Genomic DNA, 23,153 nt, shown 5'->3' with positions numbered 1-23,153 from the left:
GATAGAAAGTATGAGCATCCAGTGAATGGAATGCAACTTGCCTCATCAAGTTTGGCCACAATCATCTCTTGCATCGAGCTACCGAGCCAGATGATATGAGAGGCCAGTATGTCGCAATCATCCCTCAATTAGATGATATGAGCGACAACGTACTGGACCGGCAATGCTGCAACTCATTGCGGCTGCCTACATACCCTTCCCTACTCTAAAGGGAAACAATGCCAAGGAGCCAACTTGAGTTTGGGACACTCATATTTATAGATTCCAGAGATTTCAAATATACAGTTAAGAATTTTTCTTTTTTCTTTTTAACTCGGTTTCCTGGAAATTTTGTAGTAAAAAAATAAATAAAGAGCGAGATACTGAAAAGGAAGAAAAAATACACTAAAACAAAATGCGGTGAGCGTGGATCGAACACGCGACCTTCAGATCTTCAGTCTGACGCTCTCCCAACTGAGCTATCCCCGCGCTTGTGTCATCATTTCTAACTAAATCTTATTACTACTGTAAAAAATACAATTATCCTAGATCACAGAACTGCAAGATTTATTCGACAAAGCCTATTCTGCCAAGCCGAAGGTAGAATCCCATAACATTATGCAGCTGATCATCAACAGTTTCTCATTATTATGTCAGAATAAATAAATTTCCGTCCGAAAAGAACAGCCAAATAAAATGACACATTGATATTTCCTTGGGAAAGAAAAAAAATTGAGGTTGTTTACAAAGTAGTAGTAGTAGTAGTAAAAAATGGAACATTTATACATTGCACATATATGTCAATGACATGATGATGTTAGCTTTCCTCTGATTTCTTTGGATGGCTCTAAAAATCTTCATCCATTGATTTGAATAATAGACTGCACCCTCAGACAGACTAAAATGAATTACCTAATATGCAAGGGCAGGTGATTTGCCACCTCCCCTTCTTAATCACAAGCAAAATCCTTTCTAGTTTCTCAGCGGCAAGAAACCAAGAGAAGAAATAGTGAACTCGTCTTATATTACGCGCTCTTACCAAAAGAATGATGACGGGTCTGCTTACCCCTGAACGTGTTCGGTGGCTTCTGCATCAGCTAACTTCCGGGTTTCGATGAACCTGTTGATACATTCTAGCAACTGTGCAGCCTTTCTTTTACCTCTTTCTGTACCGTTTTCAGCCAGGTCAACAAGTGGACCCATTATCCCAAGTTCTTGTGCTTCGATTAAATGTTTTTGGTCACTAGAACACAGACGAACAAGAACTGAAGTTGCGTTTTCTCTGTTCCTAGGGGAACCACTTCCAATCAAACTCACTAAGGTAGGTAATGCACCATCTGCAGCTCCAATAGCTGCCTTCCCTTCCGTATGGCTTGCAAGCATCGACAGTATGGCCACTGATTCATCGGCCATTGAAGCTCCAGGCTCTTTTAGAAGCTTCAACAGTGCTGGTGCTAATCCTGCCCTAACTGCCTTTCCCTTATTCCCTTGGTATTTGCATAGATTGAAGAGTGCAGTTGCTGCATCCTTTTTACCACGCTGACTACCCTCCTCAAGTAATGCAACAAGCGGTGTGATGGCACCCGATGAGCCGATTGTGGCCTTGTTGGCATCCAAAACTGACAAGCTGAAAAGTGTGGCCGCTGCATTCTCACGTGCTTCCATGCTGCCTTTTTTGAGCACATGAACTATACCAGGTAGAGCACCAGATGTTACAATGCAACTTTTGTTATCCTCACATATGGAAAGGTTTAGGAGTGCAGTAACAGCATGCTCCTGGGTACGGCGATCAACTGTTGTAAGCAGTCCTATGAGTAGCGGAATTGCACCAGCCTCAGTAATGCAAATACGATTGTCAGCATTCTTCTTGGCGAGAAGACGAAGCTCACCAGCGGCAGATCGCTGATCCTCCAGATTCCCTGATTGAAGCTTGCGAAGTAAAACACCAACTTTAGCACGTTCCGCAGGAGTGCAGAAAGAGGTAGTGGTATAGGCCCCACAATTTCCTGTTCTTTTGGGTGATTCCAGACCATTGGACTCGCACCACTTAGATATGAGACTACGCAAGACATAGTTGGGAGTGAGGGTCAAGTTAGTAAGGCTTTGCTGTGTCTTCGGACAAGTAACGTGCCCTGCTTCAACCCATTTCTCAATGCACCCACGTTCATACGTCTGCAGCAAATGCAAAGTCAAGTAGACATTAAAAGACGGAATTCAAAAGACAACTGCACGGGATCAAGCTGTACTACTGTCTTTATTAAAAAAATAATAATAATAATAATAATGTGTGAATACCTGCCCAGTTGAGACCGTGACAGGATCTCTCATCATCTCCAGTGATATCGGACACCGAAAATCATCTGGTACTGCAAGAGATTTAGAATTCTTAAAATTTGATGCCTGGCATTTTTCACTTGAAGGAGTGACTTTTTCACCATTAATAATATCAGGGCTTTCAGACAGCACGAAATCTTTGATTTTCTTGAGTAGCATTGATATCTTTTCTATTCTTCCCCCAGGATCACAACCTTTGCTGGCCACCATCTCATGCAATGCTTCTGACTCTTGTTTTAGGTCATTTATGTCCATCAAATGTAATTTTTCGGCTAATCTCCTTAAGACTGCCGGATCTGCATTTGCACCACTGCTCTCTCTGTAAACAGATATAAGATCCACAAAGAGATCCACATCATGTGGATCTACCAGCCCTTTGGCTCTTCTGAATTGGGAAACAACTAGATCAACCTGCAGAAAGTGAAAAAGATTTTCTAATTACCCACCTAATTACTATTTAATTTATCATATTAAAACATGGGAAAGGCGAGTCTATGGTTATTAACAAGAACAGCAGTTGTTTTGTAGGATGGATATGTACCTGTTCCTTCACTTCATCTGATATGTCAAGCTTTCCCAAGATAATCCCACTCAGAGATTGCTCCAAACGAGCCGATATTTCCTGGTATTTGCGCATTGTCTGCTCCCTCTCCAGCACCTGAAATATGAAAGGGATCAACTCTTTAGGTTTTGAGCTGCAAATTTGGAACCCAGCAGGTACAGGTAGTACTTTACACTTGTAACTACATCCACGGTAAGTCCACAATCACATACTAAAAGTAATTGCGGATCAAGGTTAAACACAATATTGTAGACTATAGAGTATGCTGCCTTCAGAAGACATTATGTGGCAAATGATTCATATATCTTATCTTAGCTCACAGCCTACTCAAGACTTAATGCACTAAACATCACGTCTCAACACTTCCTTAATGCGACTGGAGAAGCTTATCAAAAGAGGAGATGTTACAAGTACCAAGTTCATCAAAAGAGAATTTGCCAGCAAACATCAACCATCTATAGTGCGTTAAACCCATCTACAAATCCATGTTAAATACATCTTTTAGGAGTACACATCCATGCTCTCAGGATACAGAACCCAGGTTTAGAAAGGTAAATACATCCATCCTCAGCGCAAAAAAGCCAACCAACCAACTTCTCAATCATTGACAAATCTGGATCAAATTTCCACATGAACTATCAATGTAACAAAATTAGTCCTCAGCGACGTATACCATGACCCAATTGTCAATTAATCATCCTTGGAATGGTATCCTCTTGACTGAAAAACCATTGGCTAGTTTCTCTACCCAAATTGGAACACCAATAATCATCACTATCTTTTTCCAATTCTTCATTGACTAACCCCCAAACAGTGACTGTTTGTTTCACCAATTAAAACAAGACCAGAAGAAGAAAAAAAGTAGACTAAAAGTTTCACTTTACTGACCTAAAAACTTCAATTCACAATTCATATTCAAACACAAAAATTAGATCACTTTTTTTCCATTTTTATCCATAAAGTTTCAAAATAATTTCAACCGCATTCAAGTAATTAACAAAATAGTCAATAAACAATCAAAATCAAATCAATCTCACCCCAAAAAAAAAAACCCTAAAATCACAAATTGAAGTAACCTAAAGAGATTTTGTTCAAAAAAATACTTACTAGGTAAATCCTGCTACCTTGAGAACCAAATGTGAGTAAATTATCAGCAGAATCAAGAGCTAATTTAAAACCCATCAATGATTCCATCAGATCATCATCATCTTCATCGTGATCATTATTCTGCTGCTGATTCTCACCATGAGTATCTACATTGATCTGATCTACAAATTCCTTGATTTCTTCAAACAATGGTAACAATAGCTTGAGTTTTCTAGCTAAACTTGTGTACTGTTTCTTGACAACAAATCTGTAATCAGATATTTTAGAGATTTCATTGATTGTGTCAATGAGTTTCTGTACTAACACTCCTGTCTCCATTACTACTCACTCACAGAGAGAAGAAGCAGAGTCCCTCTCTGGTGATGCAGAGACTCTAAGAGAGAAAGGGGTTTTTCAGAGAGAGAAAAGGGAGAGATGGGAGTATGTGGCTGGTGGTGTGTGTGTAAGTACAGAGAGGAGGTGAAGGAGATGACTTAACCAGAGTTAAGCCGAGCCGACTTAGGAAAGTGCGGCTTCAGACGACTCGGTTTCTAAACTTTAGGACAAAAAAAGAAGGGAAAAGTATCGTTTGGTCCTTTTTTAGGTGGGTCCATGTCTGTTTAGTCATTTGGTCAAACGCCTTTACTGTTTGGTTCATAATTATTTAAAAATATTTAAATGGACAAAAATATCCTTCTGTGTTAATTCTTTTTTTTAGTAGTTCATTCTTCAAAATGAACTCCTGTTAATTTCTACTTATTTTTTCAGAAATCACCTAAAAATACAGAGTTCATTCCTAGAAATGAACTCCATATAAAAACCTAAAAAAACAGAGTTCACTCCAGAAATGAACTCCATATAAAAATCTTTAAAAAAAAACAGAGTTCATTTATGGAATGAACTGCATCATCATCATTTTCGTCGTCTTCAACAACAAAGCACGAGTTCATCTTCACCAACAACATCTTCATCACAAATCTTTGTCGTCTTCATCATCTTCATCGTCTCCACCATCTTCAACAACACTAGTAGCAAGAAAATCAAGAAAAAAAACTCGTTTGCATCGTCGTCTTTATCAAACAGATGCAACAGAAGATTAAAATCAAGAAAAGAACTCGTTTTCATCATCGTCGTCTTCATCAACTCGTGTTGTTTCTTTATCAAACAGATCTTTTTCATCGTCGCCTTCATCAACTCGTGTTGTTTCTTTATCAAACAAATCTGTTTCATCGTCGTCTTTATCAAAACGGATGCAGCAGCAGATTAAAATCAAGAAAAGACTAGTTTACATCTTCAGAAGCAGTAGCGACGAAGATGAACTTCAACAGTAGCAGCATCACAAACCAGAGTTCATTCCTGAAAATGAACTCCGTCATCTTCATCTTCTTCATCAGCAGCAGCAACTCATCTTCATCATCTTCATCCTTTCCATCATCAGCAGCAACAACAGACGAAAAAATATCAAAATCTTCATCACAAACCAGAGTTCATTCCAGAAATGAACTCCGTCATATTGATTTTCTTTTATAGATCTGAAACTTACCCAAGCATGTGAAGATGATAAAGGTTCATCATCATCATAAATAGCAGCAGAATCTTCAACCTCACCGTCTTCATCATCAAAACAGAGCAAAACAACAAAAAGAAAAAAGCGCAAAACCTTCATCGTATTCACCATCATCATCATCATCATCATCATCTTCATATTCATCACTAGCAAAGAAAAAAATAGAGAGAATAGAGAATCGTTCATCATCATCTTCATCTTCTTCATCACTAGCAGGAAGAAAATAAAAAAGAGAAAAAAAAGAGAGAGAAATTATAGATCTGAAAATATAGTAGAGAGAAAATAAATCTGAGAATTATTTCTTCTGTCTTACTTTTTGACTATATATATGGTCCTTATCCAAAAGGGTATTTCTGCCACTACAAGATGACATTTACATCATCCATGACATCACCCTAGGACCAAATTATAATTTTTAGGACCAAACTATAATTTATATTACCAAATAGGAGCATACAGACAATTGACTAGGTCAATTGGACTAGAATTTTGTTTGGCATTCCGGTTACAATGTTGGGGGAGTTTTCCTAACGAACAAACAAGTGCCTTTTCAAAATGATGGTATTATGAAAATCCAGGAATTTACCACTATTAATCTTAGGTGAAAGCTATGAGATCATGCTTGTAACCGTGATTTCGGGATTTTTTTTCTTTGATCGATAAAGAGTTTGGTGTTAAAGAGTTTTGAAGTCAGGTCATTAGTATATTGCTTCAAAAATAAAACTAAAAAACTTTAAAAAAAAAATACTTCAAATGTAATCTAGAATTTGATTGTTGAATATTAAAATCCACCGATAAGCATTTGAACGATTTATTAATAAGGGTAATTTAATAGCTAGAGGTAGCTGATAGTTAACTGAGAAAGCAAATAATATGGGAAAATGAACTAAGAAAGTTTTAGAGTGAAGCACCAAAGGTATTAGATAGTAATAGAAAATAAATAACAAAATAATGTAAGATCCTAAACATGTCGAATGGATAAAGATGTCAGCAGCGTCTCACTCCATAGTGTTTCAAATTTTTGATTAGCAGAACTTGATTAGTAAATGAGGTATAATTTTGGAAATTTACACCATGGAAACACATAAAAGGAAGCCAGCTACATGACGACTTGACTTTGGGCTTTAACTAAGACATCTAACCTTATTTTAGGCAATTTTTTGGTATTTTAATTAATTCGGAAATGCTATTCACCTCCATATTCTCCACCTACTTATTCTGCTCCCTCCAATCTACACCATATATCTAGGATTTGAATCACATTCAGGTATACATGAAATTCACCATTTCCCAAATGTGAGGTTTAGATTGGAGGGAACAGAGTAGGGAGCTGGAGAATAGGGAGGTGAATAGCACCACCGATTTTAATTAGGCAGTTTTTTCAAACCAATTAATTATTTTGTGAAATCTAATTTTACCAACTATGCTTTCGCTGTAACAAAGATTTTATACTATATTTATATATTTTTAATTCTTTAATATTTTCTCTAAGCCAATCGCCGAATAAAGAATTAATAAATAAAATACCAACTTTAGGAGGAAAAAAGAAGATGAGTTGGTCCAGCTCATTTATTATGGGTTTTTAAGTTATCTCCCTCTTGGGACCAATGTCTCAACGTGGACCTTCCATCAATCGATACATAAAAGATTCGGCCAGCAACAACCATGGTTACCAATCTGGCAATCCGGCGACACGCAACCACCGCCGCCACCATTCAGGCTAACAATTGCTACACCAGTAAGATTATTAGCTCTGAGGCGGTCTGGATTCTGAACACTGTACCCTGAACTGCAAAACAAACCACTTCCCAAGAATTTGTCATCCCATGGTTAGCAAATGTACCGACCCGGCTGCACATCGGAAACGACCGGGCTAATATTTGGTAAGTCCAAAATATTAATGAATAGCAAGATTACAAATGCAAAATAAGTAATAAGAAAAGAGGTCAGAGAAACCTCAAAAAATTTACTACTTATTTGAAACGAAAATAAGATACATTTGGTAATTCAATAGACAAGATAAAATCAGGCCTATTATCATAACTAAGACCTTCGCCTTCTTCTAACAAGCAACCCCTTTTGGCCAAACAATCTGCAGAGAAGTTTTGCCTCTCTATAGGAATGAATAAAGCGAATGAAACTGTATCTTGCCTTCACGGCCACCCATCTTGGTCTAAGAAACCAAGGCACAACAGTATCATCACCGGAAAAAAAAAACCAAGACAGCACTCATAGAGTCCGTTCTTATACAAATATTTCCAACTTCAAACTTAATTGCCCATTCCAGACCAACAATAACACACAGAATAACTCCGCCAAGTAGTTTGTTTGTACTCCAAAACCAACACTCGTAGCTCCAACCACATTAGCATTGGCATCACGGACAACCACGCCAGCACCCGCCCTTCCAGGATTACCCCGAGCCGCTCCATCACAACATAACATCATCTCATTAATTTGCGGAGGCTCCCAAAAGCATTCTATGGGAACAAATTGTTTTAACCTGCCTATGACGAACTTTAAAGAAAGATAGAATATCTTGAGAGTTAAACATACAACCCTTAAAAGCCTACGACGACCGGGCTAATAGTTTCTACCCTGGTTAGATTCTGAACCTGGTATCCTGAACTGCAAAACTGTTTTTTTTTCCTTGTATAGATCATGGGATACCAACAGTGATTGTCCTGATGCATACACACCAAGTCCTAGAGGTGGGGGTCCTTTTCTTTTCCTCAACTTTTAGGTGTTTGTAGTATCAAAATTTTGACCCACAGAAATGCAAGCTAAATAGATAACACTTTGGCAAAAGCTACCTACTAGAGGGTTGCACATGGACTGCGTGTATATATGTCTGGTAGCTAGCAAATAATCAGCATCATTTTCTGGTGGGAATTTGGATGTTTCTATCATGGCAAGATTCCTTTTGCAATGCTGATGCTACCAAAACTTAGTTGGATCACACAACCCAAAGAAGAAGAAGACTTAACACTACAAAAAACTGAATAAAAAACCTAACTCATCTTCTATACCTAACAAACAATCCATGATTCATGGTTCAAGTTGATAAGAAAGAAAAAATTATGAATCAAGAGAGAAAAATAATGTTTGATTCAGACATCTAATAAGAGACTAGCTGTATTGAGAGGGTCCTATGAGGTACTCGAAAGTGACACAAGTCCATGTGATTCAACTGGCCGCAATCACAGGCATAAATGAGGATTTGTGGACAGCTACAATCCTGGTCATGGATGAAACAAGACTTATTCCGGATATTGGCCACACTTGGGCTCCATGTAGACAGTGCATGATTGCCCACTAGGCTAAAGCTAACCCCAAAGGCCCAATCCACAGAGATAACTGACACAGGCAATTACATTCACTGTTCAAAACATGTCTAGTCAGAGCCTCCATAGAGTTGTTGCTAAACCTGATTTACACAAGTTGTAATCACAGATAAAGGTACACATCCATTCATAATGATCGATACACAAATCTAATCCATATACCACCAATGTATATGTTATTTTATCGATTGTAGTCTATATATCACATGTAGATAATGTAGTAAAGTGATTTTTTATAGATTAAAGAATTTTGTGTGTCAAATTCTTATCTCTAAACCAAAGTCAAGAACTTCATCTTTGTAGTGTTCACACCCCCTCTATTTACCACAAATGAAGTTTATCTCAGAAATTAAGGTTTGTTGTAGAAACTCAACGATATAAATAGAAGGGGTGTGAACACTATAAAGATGAGCGGAGAAACCCAATATGGGACAAATAGATTATTGTATCTTTATAACAAAATAAAATAATCTTGATACGGGGATTCGTTCGTGGAATAGTCATATCTCGCCAAACCACGTTAACTCTCTAGTTTTTTTTTTATTTGTCTTTAGTTATGTTTTCTCCATATTTTCATCATATACATGCATGGGTGTTTAAGCAATTAAGATATAATTTTGCACACTTAGCTTGGAGAATTTGTTCCTATTCTAGCTTGTCGTGGGTTCAAATATTTTAAATCTAAATACTTCAAATGGAGACCTATTTTATTAAAGCATTTCTATAACTTATAGTACTTCATATGTTTGGAATGCCATTACATGTTAAAGGATTATTGGTAGTTGTTCGAACGACTGAGTTATTTTATCAAGGTAAAAATTTAGATAGGTAGATGGGATCACATCTCTAACAGATAAAGGAAAATTAGTTCATTATGGTATCTCAAGACCCATATAAAATACACAAGAAAGAAAGCAAACCTTAGCTATATGTGTTCAAAATGAATTTTCAATATCCCAACTCGTTCTCTAGCTATCTTTTTATTCTCCAAGTGTTGTAGAGTGTATTCTACGTTCTTTTCAGAGTCTAGGGGTCTTCATATATAGATCTCATAAATCTAGGCCATAGAATCTCTCTACAACTGGATTTTCTCAAGTTAGAAGTCAACTTTGTGTCAAAAGGTGACCACAATCGAATCTTTTGATAATCAACGTGATCGTACACCAAAACCCAACCGATTTCCTCAAGTTTTTCTTTATAATTTCACTCAACAAATCGGTAATGTCATTGGCCAAAACCTTACTGATTGTGATCTTTATATTACGATCGTATTAAACTCATTCTTTCAACATTGATCACATAAAATTGAAAAATCTTATACAAAACAGAAACAAGTTAACTAAATGTGTAAAACCTAAAGAAAAACATTACGGAAATGGATTCAACCATAAAATTAATACATATAAATAATGCACTTAGATATCAAATGGTCACTCTTCACTCTGATGAATATCCATATTTTTTCCATTTTAATAAACCAACTTTGCTCATATTCGTTTAGGTCCCTGGCTCGGTTTTTTTTTTCAAACTACTTATAAAGTTTTTGGAAAAACATTTTTTTTTCATTTAAAGAAACATAAGTCTTATAAAATCTATCGACGATAACATGTAAAGGATGAAAGCACCAATTCAATTTCAACATAAATTAATCTTTCCTAAACTTTAATTTCAGTTAGTTCCATATTAATTTGAACAAAATCTTTCTTAAATCATCCCTTACTACCTATTATTCACAAACTTCTTCAATTATTATTGTACCATCCTCTTTTCTCATATTATCTTCATTCTCCAACTCCCAGCTATAACTAATTTCGACTTCAACTTCGACAGCATAATTCACATAAATATTAAGTTCATTCAGTTGTTGATGCGCCGTGAAAGTCTCGCAACCCGTTCTTTCCTGGTTATTGTCATGAAATGATCCATTTTTTTCACGAAGAACCGTGAATCTGGGATGTCTAGTTCAGAATTAGGTTGACTGATAGAATAATGAAAACATAGTGTTGACAAGTGTTTCTGGTCAATCGAAATAACTTAAGAATAACGAGATGTAACCTTCCACCGATTCGTTTTCTCCATTTGGATAAACACAAATTTTCCACTTAGAAGTACCAATATAGAAGACTTCAACAAATCGCAGCTTCACTCAAGGTTTTGAATTTTAAAACTCCCCATACGAGCTTATAAGCTGCTTTAAGACTCATAATTGCCATGTTACCTAATGAAGATGAAGGGGGAACTAATGATATTGGTGGTATAAATATACTCGTTGTTAGTTATTCTAATTCAACGTATAATCAATCTATTGTTTTATAAGTATAGTAATATAGTTGTGTAATCATATAAGTATTAAAAAAATATAAAAAAAGAACAACGATCACAATAAATCTCGAAAAGTTATCCACCTTGCATTGGTCTTTCTTTTTTATTTTGATTTCTTCTTCTTCTTAGCTAATTTATTGATTTTGAATGTTATTTATGTATGTCTTACAAATTTCTTCAAACTTTTGTAGTTGTCACCGAAGGTATTAAAGACGTTCAGAAGCCTGAGCAAGCTGGTGCTGTCACGTACACTTGGCTACTCTCACCAATTAGTTCTGCCAACCAACACCTAATGTACTTTAGATTATCATTTCTTCTTTTCACCTATTGATCCTAACCCACAATGGTTTTCATGTGTAAAAAAAAAATCTCTACTAATATTATGCGCATACGCAAGGTATTTAAAATCGTACGAGTCACGATTTGACTCGTAAGGTTCGCGTCAAATTTTTTCATTTCCATTTGGCTCGCACTTTTGAATGGAATCTTTTATGAATCATGTAGATTCTTTTTTTTTGTGCAATTCGTAACGTTTCTCTGCTTGGTCAACATTAGTTAAAACTAATTAGCTTTTTTTTTTTTGAGATATGTTAAAACTAATTAGCTTTTATAAGTGTCATATGCATTAAAGACTAAATCTAATAATCTAATGCTTTTATAAGTGTCATATGCTTTTATAAGTGTCATACTGAATGTTTAACATAATTTAAAATTATATGTAGGTAAAGTTACGATTTAAAATCGACCATGAATTTTCGATTCATGATTCAATATGCGATTCATATTACGATTTCACAACCTTGCGCATACGCATCTCTTTTTTGCTAATCCTATTTCAATGGAGTTGATTGCTAATGACATTTCAATGCTTTATAAGGAGCATTAATGTAACTTAATTATCAAAAATAGGTATCATGTGATAAACACACTTTTAACAATAGTTCTAATATATCTATATACGAAAATATGTGGAATATTGAAATAATCCATGTACATAATTGTGAAAGTCACTTTAGTATTTTCCTTTTGTCTTTTCGAGATATAATTAGTTTGTGTTTATTTATATCAAAACTAATAAATTGAGAACAAAAGTGGGGGACAAAGAGCTACCGGTTGAATACCGAGTATCCGTCCCAAATGGATACTCATTCTCTACGCGCCGATAGGTTTGATATCAAATATTTCACATGTGAAGCATTGGAAAGTCTTGGTTGTCTACCTCATTGTAGAACAACTGACCACCAGATTACTTTTCTCTACATTTTAAAAAAAATTCTACAATGTGGCCTCGGTAGGGATTTTCTTTTTACAACTAAAGAATTATATTAAATCAAGGAATAAAGTTTTGATCTCTTGCTAACATAATGCAAACTAGTAATGATAATCAATCATAACTTTCAACATTACTTGTTTCTTTAACATTTCTGGGAACTGCATCAACCATTTCATTATGATCATGCTTAACAAAAGAATATTATCAAAAAGGAAACTCCAACATAAGATGTATAATTTCCTTCACAATGTTTTTGTTCTCCCAATGAACCATGAGAGCCTCATTTGTTATTGCTTGTCAAAGTAACTTTGTGTTTGTTTCAACATGAATACTAGTGAGTTGCATCACTTTAAACCAACTTAATGCCTCTCAAACTTCCATGCATTCTCCTTCATTATGACTTGAAACTTCCACTCCACACGTTCCTTTGATGCCTCCGCAGTGACTTGTATTATCATGCAAACACAAGAAAATTTCATTTAGGTTAGTATTTGAATCAAAATAGGTATCAATATTTATATTCAACACTTATACTTGAGGAGTTTTCCATTCAGATCTAACACAGATGTAATCCCCCATCAAAACAATTTTTGCGATCATTATTGTAACTTACAAGAAAATAATGAATTATGTTCATAGGGTTATAATACCGTTACGGGTTTTTCCTCCGAATAATCCAAGTGCCAATCATTAGAGAGTGAGTCCATCGATATTTCACCATATGTTGATTATTATTAGCAAACCAAGAAGTAAACCATTCAGATACACTGCTACAATTATTTCTTACTTCATCAATGTTGATGTTGATATCCTTCCATGCATCTCTAACATGTATGTACCCACGATAAATGTTCTTTCTTGTCTTATTGTTTCTGCCACAAGAGCCACATTAAATTTCAATACCATTGTTGAAGACTTCATGAATGCATCTAGGTGGCACAATTTATGTAGCTAATTATCTTTTCTATACAAAAAGTGTTATACATTGAACACCATTGATTTTCCAAAGAGACTTCCAAACTTTTGATTGGATATTCCTGCCATTTACCTGAATGGCGCTAGTTTCAGTAGAGGTTAACATGTTGCAAGTAATCTTCACAGAGAATTTGATATCTTTAGCGCGCACACAAACAATAATACCATTCTTAGTAATGTCGATAAATATGTATATTTTGAATTTTGATGGCAGTGAGACTATCAAATAATATGCAAGAATGTGATTTTCTATCCACTTAAATTTGGAAGAAGTACACTCATATGAGTTGTAATATGGACATTTTGGAATGGGTGGATGTTGAAAGCCATAAATCTTCTTCCATAATAAATTTATTAGAATTTGATTGAAAATCATCGATCGGTACCTATTAATGGAAAAAGGTGTTCAGTTTCTCAGTAGATTTAAGAAATACATTTTCATTTAAGAAATCTGATTTTGATTAGCATTGCCTTTTCAATCTTCCTACGCTCTCAGAACTACCGATATGGCAATCCAATTCCACTATCTGGACGGGAATTACTTCAACCATCCAGACTATCATGATTACTAAGAATTCTCCTGGTTCTATACCTCCTTCAATTAGGGATATTTCCTTACAATTCATATGAAAGCTGAAGCATTTAAGAAACGAGTTAATCAGATGATATACTAACACTCTCTCTTTATCTCTCTCCATAAGCTTTCCTAACGTTTTATATTCATTTAGTTGATGACCAAATTAATGTTAATACATCCTTATATAAACCATTAATATTAAAATAAATGTAGCCATTTACGTTTTTCCCGCTAAAACATTTGTCGAAGATTTAAATTTATATTTCAATTTCTTATTTATTTTTTGGTCAATCAACATATTATATTTATTAAAATGAAAATCATGATTACATGATCGCTTATAAGAATAACAAAAACATCAAAATACAATATAATCATAACCCTAATCAATGCAAATAAATATAAAAATTACACGTAAACGACAAATACAAAGAGCAATAAACCGCAAATATATCCAATTTTCGTATATATAGCAGCAAAGAGTGACAGTATTATCCGAAAACAAATCTGACCATTTTATCTGATTTTCTTCTTCTTCAATAAGAGATGCTCCTAAAAGAAATGAGTATTTTCCCCCATAATCTTGTAGATCCAAACGAACCCGGATACCCTAAATCCCTTCGATTAAATATGAATTTGAAGCAATATCGTGTTGAATATTTGATGTTCCTAAATCGAGAATAGCAAGCCACGAACCATCGATCAAGGTTTGTGTTAGAGCACTGCTCGGTCGAACTCGCAAGCGTTACTATCTCAAGCTTTGTCAAGTTTAGTTGCCAAAACTGTAAGTCTTGATTTCTAGTCTACTTATATCTAAGTCTTGGCTTGGGATAGAATGTGTAGTTGAGCTTTAGACTTCACGGCGTTCATCGATTGAAGACGAAGAACTACTAAGGTGAGCGCTTGTGGAAATTCATCAACAAAAGGTATGTGGAGACTTGTACTTATCTATCACTCAAAAGTCTATTTCTACTTTATATCCTATTTGAAACAGAAGTCGTATAGCTATACAAACTTCAATTATACACATTCGATATTTCGAGATGAGTTTAACTCGCTTACATATTTCTCGAAATATATGTTGGTAAGCTTTCGCTTTAACCAAGTTCATCTTATATTGTTGATGAAAGTCAAAATATGATCGTGTGAAAATATCCTGGTAACATCTTACATGATTTGTGTAAGACAGTCATTTGATGTAGACTCAGAATGTTTCGTATTGATCTATTGATCACTTGAAAATTTCTTTGAAGCTAATAGTTTGTGTGAGACAGCTATTTTTGTCTTCTAAGAATGTTTCAATGATTGAAATGGGAGTTTATAACAATTAACCATGATTGGATATAACACAATATGTGTACTTGTATGCTAACTGTTGCAAGTTATTCCAAGTCCGGGAACTTAGTATGCATACCCGTATGCGTACCGGTGTAACAATTCAAGTCTGAAGAATTCAACTGAGTTTGGTCACGTACGACAATATGCGAACCCGTTTGCATACTGGAAAAGTCAGACCAAGTCCAGCTACTTAGGTATGCGTACCCGTTTGCATACTTGAGTGGGTTATGTTCTAAAATAGGTTTGTTCATGAACTAATACATTTATAAATTAAGGAATGCAATCTTTTGCAAATCGTGGCTATAATGTTCATGAATTGATTCGAGTAAATCAAAAAATATTTTGCTTCGATTGTGTCTTATATACTTCTATGAGAATATAAACAATTGAACAACTCTATAACTAGTTTCATTTGAGTCATTTTAACTAGTTGTGTTAAGATGAACAAGGTTGGTATGAAAGTGTTCATATATCTAACTTCGGATAACTATTGCTGAGCCAACAAGGTGTACACGTTTAGGTATGGTTACCCATATCTAAATGAAGTCACTTTCATTTGTGTGTAACAATCTAAGTTCGATCTAACGGTTGGAAGATATTATCTTGAGTGATCAGGTTTTCATCTAACGGTGAATATTAAATGCTTTGTTACCAAGTTAACATTGATTGTAAACCCTGATTCAAAGACTATATAAGGGAGAACTTTCAGCAACTGCGAAACCTAATCCCTCACTTCCTGTGTGATACGAGTTGTGACTAGAGTCGATTCTCCTTTAACCTAAGTTTTTCCTAAAACATTATAGGTTAACGAATTAAAGACTTCTTTGGGATTTTGAAGCCAGACCCAACTATTTTATCGATAGTTGTGTGTTCAGATCTTGCTTTGTTCTATCGTATTGAGTACTATCTTCTCTAAGATTTTCTCGAGATTTAATCTCCGATAGGCAAGATAAAAACTAGTCACAAACATCCTCGTCTCATTGTTTGTGATTCCACAATATCTTGTTTCGCTACCATATGATTAATATTATGGTGAGGTGATTGATATTACTAGGTTGTTCTTCGGGAATATAAGTCAGGTGTATCAATTGGTTCCTGTTCACCTTGATCTATCAAAAGACAGGACAAAAATCATAGGTATTTCTGTGGGATAAAGATTTATCTATTCAATAGACTTTTCTGTGTGAGACAGATTTGTTTATCAAGTCTTTGACTTTGTGTCATATCAATTCTTAGTTGTGGATGGGATCATCTAAGGGAATCAAGTGCGTAGAGTCTTGCTTGGATTCAGAGGCGTAAGGAACGCGACTGTACCTTAAATCAGTGTGAGATTGGTTAGGGTGCAACTACATTCCAGTCCGAAGTTAACTTGCAGTTGGTTAATGTCTGTAGCGGCTTAATACAGTGTGGTACTCAAATTTGGACTAGGTCCCGGAATTTTTCTCCATTTGTGATTTCCTCGTTAGCAAAATTTCTGATGTCTGTGTTATTTCTTTTTCGAATTATATTTTCTATGTAATTGAAATATCACAGGTTATGCGTAGTTCAATCAATTAGATAATCCAAACTTTGGTTGTTGATATAAATTGATTGACACTTGAACAATTGTCTTTGGTATCGTTCAAGTTGCTTCTCATAATAATCAGGCTCACGGATTCTATCTGTTTGACTTGTTGATTACATTGAGAAATAAAGATTTAACTCTTGGATATATTTCCATTGATTGAGTCTGACTGTCTAGTTGATTCTCTTTGAAATTATATTGGAGTTTTTCCATATAGATTGCCTAAGCGAAATACTGGGTGTGGTTGTTAGACCCCCGTTTTTTCAGTTTGAACAAGTCTCCCTCAAAGTGAATATAAATAAGCAATTTCTGTTATTTTACCCGCCAATTATAGTCTCTTATTTCATATTTACGTATTCTCTCAGGCCTACCTACGAGCTAATGTACCTTGGTAAAAAGAAAAAAAAATCTCTCATGCTCCAATTTTTCCTGGCTTCTTTAGGGGCGACCCTGAAGGAATTAGGGGCGACTAATAAGACAAAAAAGGTTGGAAAATACTTATATGTCCCTTAATATTCGGTAGTTTAGTTGTTTTTTTTGTTAACCGATTGTGATGACTATGTTCTTCTCTTATTTGCTTTGTTTTGAAATAATTAAATTTGGGGTTACTACCACAATCGATAGATAAAGAACATCATGAGACTACCGATTGCACAATCAGTAGATAATAAACATCACGAAACTACCGGTTGTGAAAATAGAGAAATTCAAAATTCCGTTGGTTTTTGAAAATTTGAATGTAACGACCCTACTTTCCACATAACCCCGACTGATGATTAGGTAGAGAATATGTCGTTAAATCCTACTAAAACTGGGAAACCTCAGGAAAACTGAAATCCAAAGTATTTATTAGAATTTTTTTTTTTTACAAATATCTCAGTTTTCCATATCACAAGGTTCAAAATAAAAATTTATGGTAACATGGAATTTAACCCAACTCCGCATTATTATTATTATTATTATTTTTGAGAACTACTCGGTAAAACATCCCCACTGCCTCACTAACTATAATCCGGAAGCAATAACGTTTGTAACAAAGAAGAAGAGCAGGTATCCATCTTCAGCTAGATATCACCAAATATCCACCCAAAATTGGAGTCAATCAGGTTCCTTCTCGATGGCTAGTAACACCTAAAAAATTATCAACGGAGTTAAACTCCAAGCAAGTTCACTAAAGTTTCCGAGCCACGACAAATCCAAGATTTAAACCAAGACATAGATTAATTAATTTTCCTATACGTATCCACAACAGTTGTTTAACAAGAGATGTACTTGTTGGAAACAATTTACAAAATCAAAACGGATCTCAAACAGCTGAGTCGCGGACTAGGTCGCTATCTTTAAGGTGTTTCGCGACTCTGCCTCTTGATTGTGTGCTAGCATTCGATTCTTGTCGAAAACCCTATGGGATAAAACAGCTGATAACTCTCTTGTTCGATTTCTCTGCAGTGTGAGAAATCGAACCAACAACAACTCTTTCTTCAATTGCTCAGAACTCGAAATAGATGAAAAACAATTGTGTTTCATCTTCTCCAGAAACTGTTCTTTTATAACTCAAAAGAAATTAATATGGTTTTAATGAAAATCAATTTTGCAATTAGTGCTCACTGAAAATCCTCCATAACAGTCAGACAACGGTAACAATATAATTACCAAAAATTAATAGAACTAATTGGAGAATATTAAGTTGAAAAAACCGTTTTTGAAAATCAAGAGTTAAATATGAAAAAAATTAGTTTCTGAATCACCAGACCTCCCAAGACCCCCAAGACCCGGATTTAAATAAATAATATAAATATATAAATATACCTAGTCAAATGCATGAAATGAGACTTGAACCCAAATGTATAGTATGGGAGCCCAAAATAATACCACCACACTGTTTCTCTAAGTTTGATATAAATTAAAAAACTATGTTTTTAAAAATATATATCTCCCAACAGTACTACAACACAACTTTAATTATTTTGTCTAACCAAGAAAATTTCTGAACCAGGGAACTCAACCCAGTAGTGAAAACATCAACCTAAGAGCGTCCACAATGGACGACTAAACCCAAATATAGTGTCCAGTGGATAGGCGCAGTGGGACGGACCATCGATCAAAATTTGATCAAAGACTAAAATCCAGACCAAATTTGGTCGGCGACCAAGACCAAATCCAAATATAGTCGGGCGTTTATATAGTCTACGCCCCATAACCAGGCGGATGTATAGTCCACGTCCCACCCCAGGCGGACCTATAGTCCACGCCCCACATCAGGCGAACGTATAATGCCCGCCCGTCTTTTTTTTTTTTTTTCTCTTTTGTGTGGGGCGGGCTTAATACCTCCGCCCCACTCTTTACAAACTTCAAATGCATGGGGCGGGCATAATACCTCCGCCCACTTTTTTTCTTTTTTTTTTTTTATTTTTTTTTCTACACCGGGCGAACGTATACTCCCCGCCCCACACCAGGCGTTGGTATATTCTACGCCCCACACCAGGCGTTGGTATAATGTCCGTCAGACCAAATTTAGTTTTTCCACCGTAGGATCACACACCAGATTAAACCCAAAATTTGGTCTTTTTTTCCTCTTTGGTCTTTGGTTATACTCGCACCACTGCAGTTGCTCTAATAAGTATAGAATTCCTATATTTCTAATTTTGACTTAAACTGATCTCATACACAAATGACAGGAGACAAACTCCAAACAGCCATTTCAGCGACGTACGCTTCAGAACAATGTAACAGGACAAACCCCATACATCACCCATTTAAACATCGAATCAAGCTGCTCATTTTTAGGACACCCAACATAAATGATACAACAGGACTGACCTCACTGACCATTTACGATTCGAATTAAATTTCCCAAGTCTAACATATATTCCTGACTTGTTTCCAATTCGAACAGACCTTAGTCTTATGCTTAGGTCCCCATAAAAATTCTTAAGCCAAATGATACTACTGTCACATCACTTGAACCACGACCCAAGGCAGGTCCCTGGTTTAGTCTACCGAGCTTGTATAAATTCAGAACTTTGTAAGTCTGACATTTAGACTTACACAACCAATTGAATCCCCAACAAATAACTAATATTCATAGATTAGCCCAAAACCCAGCATGACATTATCCGACTGCCTAAATTTCTTACAACTTCATAGCACACACTCTAAGGAGCAAACCAAGCAAATCTTATCATTTCAAGAGTTAGTACATTCCTTAGGTGTACCACTAGATCATCATGACAAATATAACTCAGCTATGAATGAATATACCACTTGAAATTCAAATATATATACATAAGCCAAACTAATGTTCCCATACCACTTGACTGCCATTAAAATACTCCCTCCGTTTCTGGAAAAGAGATACTTTCACCTTTTCAAATTGGCCTATTTTTAGACTAAAATGAAAAAGTGAAAGCATCACTTTTTCAAAAACAGAGGGAGTAATATAGTACAACACAACCATTATGAAATGTTCTGCCATTCTCATCTACTGTGTGTCTAAACTTCCATCAGCTAAATACAAGACGATGCCTATGTATTCCTAATAAGATCTATGAGTCAAAGTTAACAAACCTTCTCATATTCAGCTAAGCATTTGGTTTGGATTTACCATATGATACGTACTAGAGCATGAGGCAAAACCATAGATATCTAATTGGGTTATTCAATGGAGCACGTAGAGTTAGATCGGACTAGCATGTATATACATATATCCACCAATCCCTTAACTATCAGAAAATGGCAAAGATGAATCAAAGATACGATCTACTACCAATTCCTCTTCCGTGAAATGTTAAGAACGAGTTCATGCTAATTTCTAAAATTGGCGACAGCAGTCAAAGTGTATAATCAAACATCATAGCAAAGAGACGGTTACCACGAATGACCTAAATTTTAGAGACCCATTTCTATCATAAACTCTTAGATATTTAACTAGGGATCCCAATTTAAATCCAAATTTCCAAATTCAAAGCAAACTTGCCTCAACCCAGTAGAAGACAACCTCTCCTCCTTTTATGAAGAATTGCTTTTGCTGATCAATGCCTATGGAAGATAAAACAAGGGAACCATCTTTTAATTAAAATAAAACTTGATATACCATGAAGGAAAAATCAATTTAACACTTACCACCACCGATTACTACTTGACGAGTCTCTTCACCAAAAACTAATTGGTAGTAACGAACTGCTGCTACTTAGTTAAATCTCCTTCCTTAAAAAATTCTCAAGTTCTCCTTCTTAGTATTATCTTCAGTATTTCTCATTATCCACATGAATAGGGATTGAGAAGAAAAGGTCAAAAACCTAAGTTAAGTTTACATTATCGGTCAACAACTTAAGTTTATATTTTCTCCAATCCCTTAGGATAAGACTATTTAAAATAGGCCTTATTTGCATTTAATAGTGTTTAAGTAAATTTAACGCTCTAAAACTGTGTATATTAGATTGAATTTGGGGCTACTACCAAAATCGGCTAGATAAAGAACATAACGAGACTACCGATTGTACAATCGGTAGATATTAAACATCACGAAACTACCGATTGTGCAAATAGAGAAATTTAAAATTCTATTGATTTTTGAAAACTTTGAATTTGGGGCTACTACCACAATCGGTAGGTAAAAAACATCATGAGACGATATTAAACATCACGAAACTACCGACTGTGCAAACATGGAAATTCAATATTCCATTGGTTTTTGAAAAATTTGAATTTGGGGTTACTACCACAATCGGTAGATAAAGAACCTCACGAGACTACCGATTGTACAATTTGTAGATAATAGACATCAGGAAACTACCGATTAGAAAAAGAAAAAAAAAAGAAATTCAAAATTCCATAGGTTTTTGAAAATTTTGAATTTGGGGCTACTACCACAATCGGTAGATAATGAACATCAAGAGACTACCGATTGTGCAACTCGTAGATAATACACATCATGAAACTACCGATTGTGCAAATAGAGAAATCTTTTTTTTTAAAAAAATTCCATTGGTTTTTGAATTTTTTTAATTTGGGGCTACAACCACAATCGATAGATAATGAACATCACGAGTGTGAGTGCAAAAGATGAGCTCGCTACGTGGCGCAAGATTGGGAGCCAAAGTATCCTACTATAATACACCCAACTACACTATGTACACCTAACCACTTAGTCTTATTCTATATAGTCAGCCTAAGGGCGTATTTGCAATTCAATGTAACCACCTATCCTATAAAAGAGAAAGATAAATAGGGTTAGGGGGGATCTTTTAGATGGTCTCTAGCTAAGGCTAGACCTCTCTCTCTGATGGCCTCCATAAGTCTTCTACTTCTTCTCTAGAGCTTCATGAGAGCCTCTACTAATGGATATCTTGTAATACTAATAATCATAGTGAAACTATTAGATCATTGCTCGGTCGAACTCGCATGCATTGCTATCTCAAGTATGTTTGTCAATGTTAGTGATCAAACTATAAGTCTTGATTTCTAGTCTATTATAGCTAAGTCTCAGACTAGGATAGAAAGTGTAGTTGAGCTCAAGGACTTCATGGTGATTCATCATACAAGTAGAAGAACTACTCAAGGAACCGGTGGAACTTCTCGACAAAAAGGTATGTGAAGACTTGAAATTATCTATCACTCAAAAGTCTATCTACTCTATCTCCTACTCTTTGAGACAAGAAGTCGTATGCTATATATATAGACTTTGATTATACACATTTGGTATTTCAAGCTGAGTATACCTCGCCTATACATATCACGAAATATGAGTTGGTAAGCTTTTCTCTTTAACCAAGTTTATCTTTACCATGTGATTAAAGTCATGATATGTTTCAATCATCTTGAAAATTGCTTTGACGCGAAATGGTGTAACAACTATATAACGTCCTCTAAGAATGTTTCAATGATTTAAATGAGAGTTCATATTACATAACCAATGGTGGACATAAGCATTGTTGTGGAAACACATTTATCTATAAGTCCTATTCCTTGAACCAAAGTTTACGAACTTTGTTGATCAAGAGAACCGGAAAAATGGCGTGAGCCAAGTCTCGAACTCAGTCCGCGAACTGCTAAAGTTCTCAAACCCGAGAATTTCTGCTGGAGTTTGTAAACTCTGCCCGGTAACTTAAGTCTGCGAACTTGAGAAGGTTATATATATGAATATGATTTATGAACTTAAACTTAAAAAAGACTAAGGAATGCAGTTTGAAAACCGTGGCTATAAAAGTTCATGAATCGATTCAAGTGAATC

The 23,153-nt window shown here is 35.4% G+C and overlaps 1 protein-coding gene and 1 non-coding gene across 2 annotated transcripts; both read right to left on the bottom strand.

The window, feature by feature from the left end:
• Positions 1 to 395: 395 nt before the first annotated feature.
• Positions 396 to 468, bottom strand: TRNAF-GAA. Its single transcript has one exon. It is a non-coding gene; the product is annotated as a tRNA-Phe (tRNA).
• A 182-nt stretch (positions 469 to 650) lies between these two features.
• LOC113344994 (U-box domain-containing protein 13-like) lies at positions 651 to 4,405 on the bottom strand. The gene is made up of 4 exons (XM_026588857.1): positions 3,983 to 4,405; positions 2,855 to 2,971; positions 2,275 to 2,724; positions 651 to 2,151 (listed from the first exon to the last, which is right to left on the bottom strand). Exons 1-4 carry the CDS (start codon positions 4,298 to 4,300, stop codon positions 1,042 to 1,044), a joined length of 1,995 nt encoding a protein of 664 aa, XP_026444642.1. The 5' UTR covers positions 4,301 to 4,405; the 3' UTR covers positions 651 to 1,041.
• Between the last annotated feature and the right edge of the window lie 18,748 nt (positions 4,406 to 23,153).

This window comes from Papaver somniferum, unplaced genomic scaffold, assembly GCF_003573695.1.
Source record: "Papaver somniferum cultivar HN1 unplaced genomic scaffold, ASM357369v1 unplaced-scaffold_80, whole genome shotgun sequence".
Taxonomy (NCBI): domain Eukaryota; kingdom Viridiplantae; phylum Streptophyta; class Magnoliopsida; order Ranunculales; family Papaveraceae; genus Papaver; species Papaver somniferum.
Note: the sequence above shows the minus strand (reverse complement) of the source record. Positions and strands in the feature narration are given on the sequence as shown.